We start from the raw sequence: 6772 nt of genomic DNA, 5'->3' as shown, positions 1-6772 counted from the left end.
AGCACCCCGGGCTGGGGCCTGGCACGGCGGGGTCACCCCGGGAACCAGTGGGACTGCCAGGCTTGGGGTTTGGAGGGGTCCCAGGAGGCGCTGGTCACACAGGGTAGCCTGACCCACGCAAGCCGGGCTGCAGTGCCCGATGTTCCCTGCGCCGCGTCAACATCCTCTGAGAGCGGCGGGCGTTCGCCGGCGGCGGGGGGCGGGGCGGCACGCTCCTGGCCTGGCCCCGCCTGCAACGCGGGAGGGAGTTTCGCCCTAGCCGCGGCTCCGAGTCCCAGAAAAGCCTCACCGTCTCCGGCGCGGAAACTGGGGTCTCTGAGCTGTTTTTCTCTATCCACGTACTTAGCCTTCCCCTACAGTCCTTGTGTAAATACTTGGGAAGATAAATGTTTTTACTCCACCATAGTGGGTATAACGTCTCAGAAAAAAGTAGGATGGCGTTTTAGTAAGATTGGTTTAATCAGATACTCATTTCTTTACCCTTCCTAGGCTTTTGAAACATGAATCCTTCACTCATCCTGACTGCCCTTTGCTTGGGAATAGCCTTAGCGGCTCCAAAACTTGATCTCAGTTTAAATGCACAATGGAAGTTGTGGAAGGCAACACACAGGAAACTATATGGCTTGGTTGGTAACATCTGAAACTGTTCATCTGAAATCCCGCAGAGAATGGTCCATGCTGTTGGGAGTTTATACCAGATAGTAACCTCTTGAGGCTGGCTCTTACCAGGGCAGTAACTTCATGGCACCCATTACCGAGTACAGTACGGGCATACGACCCTGTTGTGTGGGCGCTGAGAAACAGTTCCCAAGAGTATAAAGCCATCTCTGGCCATGGTTTCTCTTCCTCTCTTTCTGCAAATCCACTTGGTGAAGGTGGGTTGGTTTTAAATAGAAATAAAGAGTATAGGTTACCTGTTTGCCTGTAGAATGAAGAAGGATGGAGGAGAACAGTGTGGGAGAAGAATATGAAAATGATTGACCTGCACAATCAGGAATACAGCCAAGGGAAACATGGCTTCACCATGGCAATGAATGCCTTTGGTGACATGGTGAGTGTGGCATGAACTTTTTGTGCCTCCCCTCCTTAATACTTTAGGAAGATAACCTCTTGCTTTTCAACATTGTTTCCTTTTCCTTGAAGACCAGTGAAGAATTCAGGCAGGTGATGAATGGTCTTCGAAACCAGAAGCGCAAGAAGGGGAAAGTGTTCCCAGTACCTGTCTTTGGTTTGATTCCCTCATCCATGGACTGGAGAGAGAAAGGCTATGTAACTCCTGTGAAGAATCAGGTATGACAGTATTCAGCAGATCTCTCTCCAAGAGTAAAGCCAAATAGGAGTTGTCATCCTTGCAATGGTAGGCTGTGGAACAACATGCAATTCACTCGTTTTTTGTTTTTGTTTTTTCAAGAATTTAAAACATTTTATTTGGTTTCAAATTTCCTTGCGAGAAAAAGAATTGTGTTGATAAGTTTCTTGGAATGAGAGATGCATTTGCTGTGATGAAGAGTTGTTTGCCAGCTCTTGAAGACTTTTCCTTCTGAAGCACTGAAAGTGGACAGAAGAGCCCTCAAATGCCTGGAGAAGAGGTTTCCTTTTGGAAACACCCCATGGCCTGCTCTGAATGACTAGAGTTTGGATGCAATTCACTAGTTTTTAAAAGCATTTTCAGATATATGGGCAATCGTCAAAGTCTTGCTATTTGTTTTGTACACTAAGAGCTTTTAAATTTTGTTTTCAGGGCATGTGTGGTTCTTGTTGGGCTTTTAGTGCAACTGGTGCCCTTGAAGGACAGATGTTCCGGAAAACTGGCAAACTTATTTCACTGAGTGAGCAGAACCTGGTGGACTGCTCTCGGCCTCAAGGCAATGAGGGTTGCAATGGTGGCCTAATGGATAATGCCTTCCAGTATGTTAAGGACAACGGAGGCCTGGACTCAGAGGAATCCTATCCATATTTTGGAAAGGTAAAAGGAGTTCCTTATCTCGTTATCAAAGTTGAACGCTTTGGGGGAAAACAGATACCAATTTAGAATTCACATTTTAGATTGTAGACTCTATATCTGCAGACTGTCAGAACTAGTATTAAAATATGTTAGCCTCGCACAGTTCTCTGTTTAGATAGTTACTATAAAGCTGTTAATATTTCTGTGTCATGTGGAAATATACATACCATTCTATGTAAGTATAAATTTCTCCAGAGTAAACGTTTCTTATGGACAGGTAGACTGAGCGTGTCTCATTGAATAGACACCAGCTACTTTTTCCATTTCAAGACAACCAATATCATTTCGTCTCCTGGGATGCTTTATAACAAACTTGACTTGGAAATCATTAAGCTGCAGACTGTCTTGAACTCATGTACCCCAGGAAGGGGATGGTATTAATCAAGTCTCTTCCCCATTACCTTTGAAAGGATGAATCCTGCCACTACAGACCCCAGAGTTCTGCTGCCAATGACACTGGTTTCGTGGACATTCCTAAGCAAGAGAAGGCCCTTATGAAGGCGGTGGCAACTGTGGGCCCCATCTCTGTTGCTATAGATGCAAGCCATCCAACCTTCCAGTTCTATAAAGCAGGTAAGCATTTGTCTGTATGGAAGTTTAGGCAGAAAAATTGGAAAACCACCATGACATACAGCAAGATTGACTCTTTGGTGTGTAGAATTCAGTGTATAATTTGGGGGTGTGTAGATTTAACGTAGTTGTTCATGTAGTATTTGTGCCTGATGTGTCCATTTGACATTACTTGAACCATATCCCCATGATTTTAAGCACTTCACAAATATATTTAAATGGCTACTTAATTTGATTCGTATAGCTTAATTTACTTTTTTCCAGTTGTTAGGCCTTTGAAATTTTCCAAAGAATTTTACTACTGTAATTAAAACTGGAAAGAACCTCTTGCCTGAAGTAATTTTGTGTTGTGTGCTGTTTCCCTAGACTGACATTCTGAAAGTCAAATGATAAGGTTTTAGGGAGTGGTCTTTTATGCCTCTTGACACATTGTTTACAAAAGAGATTGTGCCAGTATTTCTACTAGTGTTAGACAAGAACCTAGATCCCTAGCCTAGATTAAAAAAATAGATCTTGTTTTTACATCCTGTCTAGATTTATGTCCTTTAGCTGAATTTTGAGGTGTCTCTCTCATCCTAGTTGATAGGCTGGGTTACTGTCATGGGTCACTTGAAGGTCCCCACCCCAACCTTGAATTTTATTTTCCCAGGCATTTATTATGACCCACACTGCAGCAGTGAAGACCTGGATCATGGTGTTCTGGCGGTTGGCTATGGGTTTGAAGGAGGAGACTCAGATAACAATAAATACTGGCTTGTCAAGAACAGGTATAAAGTGCCCAAAATACTTATATTTGAGATTGAAATGGGAGTCCCTTTTGGAATCAGTATTTGGATGCAGGTTCTCAAACCCTTAAGTACACTTCCAAAGTCTTTATGCCACTTAGGGTGAGCACGGACATATTAATGTTTGATTATAACGTTAAGGTACTCTCTCAAGCTTGCCTAGAGTATTGATGGAGTTTTGACACCATTGCATTTCTTTTTTTTTTAATTTAATTAATTTTTTATTATTATTATTTTTGGGCTGCTTGGGTCTTTGTTGCTGCACGGGCTTTCTCTAGTTGCGTCGAGTGGGGACTGCTCTTCGTAGCATGCGTGGGGTTCTCCTTGCAGTGGCTTCTCTTGTTGCAGAGCACAGGCTCTAGGCACGCGGGCTCCGGTAGTTGCGGCATGCAGGCTCAGTAGCTATGGTACATGGGCTTAGTTGCTCCACAGCATGTGGGATCTTCCCAGGCCAGGGATCAAACCTATGTCCCCTGCATTGGCAGGCAGATTCTTAACCACTGCGCCACCAGGGAAGTCCCAGCACCATTGCATTTCTAAATCTGAAAATTTTCTTAAATCTGAAACGCATCTGGCCCCAAGAGTTTCCTTTTTCTGTCTCTAATTTCGCAGTTCCGTGAGAGGTTTGGAGATTGAAGTTATTTACACATTTAGAACTCAGCCAGGAACAAGAACAACTGCCTTTCTTGCTTCTTTCTGAGTCTGTCCTGGCATCTGGGGCACTGTTTAAGTATTAATAAAGATAAATGTGTTTGATTCTTTGTATAAAATGGAAAACCCTCTCTTCTTTTAGCTGGGGTGAAGATTGGGGCATGGACGGCTACATAAAGATGGCCAAAGACCGGGACAACAACTGTGGAATCGCCACCATGGCCAGTTATCCTACTGTCTAAACCTCAAAGGCAGGATTGAGAACAGAACATCCAGAGGAAGAATTTTCTTTAAAACTAGCCAGACCTTATTGTGTGGGATGAAACACTTGAATCGTTGAAGATCCAAGTTGTGATTTGAATTCTGTGACATTTTATGCTGGTGAAATGTTACCACTCCTTTAATACTATTGTAAATAAGTTTGTATGATCGACTTGCCTCAAGAATTTTGAATTTTCATGTTTTAAAAGGATGTATAAAGTTTTACCTTTAAAATAAAACAGTTTCAGAGTAGAGGTGGTACATCTTTCTGTTTTTAATACATTAAGTTTTTGTAGAGTAAAAAAGGTAATTGGACCCTGAAGACGTAACTGAGCGTGCCAATGGTCTGTTAGAATGGCTGCGTGGCCTTCTGGTTCTTATAGCTCTGACTATGTCAGCTGCCTATTGTCTGTGTCTGACCCAACCCTTGAACAAAATTTGGCAAACAATCTAAAGGACAAAGGTAAATTATTTTACTAAGGAAAAAATTCCCATTTTAGAAAAGTGAACACACATACATACGAGTTCCAATCAAGAAAAGGGCCTTAGAGATGATGATCATTTGACCCACGATGGTGACAGCCCAGCAGAGTTACAGGATGAACGTCACAGAGCCAATTTCTGGTGCATCTTCCCCAACTTCTAGCAAAGACTGTGTGGCTACTTTGCAACCGAGGAAGGACCAGACACAATGGATTGCCAAGAATGTTTGTCTTTGTGTCCATATGCGATGAAGGATAAGCTCCCACATTTGAGGCTGGGCTTCAGAAATAGTCTTGCGGCCTCAGAGGTCGTCAATAGGTGAAAGCATCGAAAGAGATAGTCTGAAGCCTAATTTACACCTAGCTGCCTAATTCCTGAATTTGTTTTAAAAAAGAAAAACTCCCTACATTCCGCAGGCTAAGGAAGTACATAGTTTCATTTGCTGTCTTTGGGTTTAAAATTCTCATGTTCTTTCCTACTCAAGGAAATAAAGAGTAGGCGGAAGCATTTGGTTATTAGACCCTGTAATTCGAAGACATGAGGTGGAGGAGAACTGGGGTCTCAGCCCACAAGACCTCCAGCAGCCTCTGGTCAAGTCCATCTATACTGGACTGTGTGCCATGCTGGACCCTCAGTGTGACCTTTCCTCGCAGGCACTTACATTTCCAACTTTCTGACCTAAAATGACAGATGTTGTGTCATTTGGAGTAAAATTCTGTGGGTTTTGGGATAGCATGATCAAGTGTAGCCACAGGAAGATTTGGGAGGCTCCCAATCTGAGTCCTACTGGTTGGGACCACACTGAGACAACTGGAATTGATGTAGCACTCATGGCGCCCCAGTCATCACCCTGTGGAAGAGACATTCCCAACCCTGAGAAGGAGATGGTGCTGTTAGAGGAGGTGGTTGAAACACCAGAAGGAAGAGAAACGGGACATGGACCCAGAGGAGCCGGGCAGTAACACGGGATAAAAGGGTGGGTATCTGAGCAGAGACTTCCCGGGTCAGAACCCCTTAGAAAAGAGAAACAACATTTAGAGAAAGCGGGAAGGTTGAGGTGTGGGAGATGAGGCTGGGCCCACACACAGGTTTTTAGGACACGGGAACCAATGGGGCATGCAGTGAAAAGACTATTCTGGTTATCTATTACTGGAAAACAAACTACCAGGAAACATAGCAGCTTGAAAAAACCATCTCTCCAATTTCCTGACTGGGCTTAACTACATGTTTTCCTTTGGAAGTCTTTCACGTGTGCCGGAATCATTAGCAGTTTTGACTGGGCCGACATCCAAGCAGGCTCACTCACATGGCTGTCCTAGATGCTGGTGTGGGCTGGGCATTCAGCCCTGGCTTCCCACCAGAGGACCTACATGGGCCTCTCCGTGGCTTGGGCTCCCATGGCATGAAGGGTGACTCTGAGAGGAACATCCCAAGGGAACGTAAGCCAGAATGCCCGGTGAGGGACTGCAAGGCTTCTTATAACCTGGTCTTAGTCCCCAGTGAAACGTCTGCTGCTGCATTGTATTCAGAGCATGTCACCAGGGACGCCCAGGTTACAGGGGAGGGGGCTGACAGTCTACCTCCTGGTGGGGAGATGCAAGGTCACTTAGAAAAGCATGTGGGATGGAAGACGTTGTGGCCATCTTTGGAAAATGCAATCTGCCACCTTCAGTCTCTGAAAGTCCACTAGAAAGGACCCCTTAGTGACTGTCACCTTGCTTCACCGTAACAGGCTAGCTCATACTGTTGTCCACATAATCTTGGAAGTAGAGCCCAAGACTCTAAGAAAATGCCTAGGTGCTGATATGAATGCAAATGTGAAGACCTCTCTCAGATGTCTTCTGCAACTTTCAAAGACATTTATATTTATCCAAACTTGTGAAAAGTTCCAAACTAAACAATACCTAAATGATTAAACAGATGTTAGAAGGTTCTGTAACTTCAAAGACAATTAACTTAAACTGAAAAGTTCCAAACAGCATCTATCATAAAAGCTTTTTAAAATAAGCCAGTCGAC

General features: G+C 44.0%; 1 protein-coding gene across 2 annotated transcripts; it reads left to right on the top strand.

The window, feature by feature from the left end:
* The first annotated feature begins 341 nt into the window (after positions 1 to 341).
* Positions 342 to 4801, top strand: CTSL (cathepsin L). Of its 2 annotated transcripts, XM_022558898.2 has the most exons (7): positions 342 to 626; positions 929 to 1051; positions 1144 to 1290; positions 1742 to 1966; positions 2416 to 2578; positions 3225 to 3342; positions 4154 to 4801. In XM_022558898.2, exons 1-7 carry the CDS (start codon positions 501 to 503, stop codon positions 4251 to 4253), a joined length of 1002 nt encoding a protein of 333 aa, XP_022414606.2. In that variant the 5' UTR covers positions 342 to 500; the 3' UTR covers positions 4254 to 4801. The 2 variants fall into 2 exon arrangements, with proteins under 2 accessions (XP_022414606.2, XP_089769160.1); XM_089913034.1 differs by lacking the exon at positions 4154 to 4801 and having other exon boundaries at positions 3225 to 3546.
* The last annotated feature ends 1971 nt before the right edge of the window (positions 4802 to 6772 follow it).

The sequence above is a fragment of the Delphinapterus leucas genome, chromosome 6, assembly GCF_059928025.1.
Source record: "Delphinapterus leucas isolate spDelLeu-1000000601 "Yukka" chromosome 6, BTC_Dleu_Yukka2, whole genome shotgun sequence".
In the NCBI taxonomy this organism is placed as follows: Eukaryota; Metazoa; Chordata; class Mammalia; order Artiodactyla; family Monodontidae; genus Delphinapterus; species Delphinapterus leucas.
Note: the sequence above shows the minus strand (reverse complement) of the source record. Positions and strands in the feature narration are given on the sequence as shown.

Bases quoted from the DNA above. Each gene is read 5' to 3' on its own strand.
- CTSL (XM_089913034.1), top strand. From the start codon at position 501: ATGAATCCTTCACTCATCCTGACTGCCCTTTGCTTGGGAATAGCCTTA. The intron at 1,291-1,741 runs GTATGACAGTAT...TTTTGTTTTCAG, and splicing joins TAACTCCTGTGAAGAATCAG to GGCATGTGTGGTTCTTGTTG. The intron at 1,967-2,415 runs GTAAAAGGAGTT...TACCTTTGAAAG, and splicing joins CCTATCCATATTTTGGAAAG to GATGAATCCTGCCACTACAG.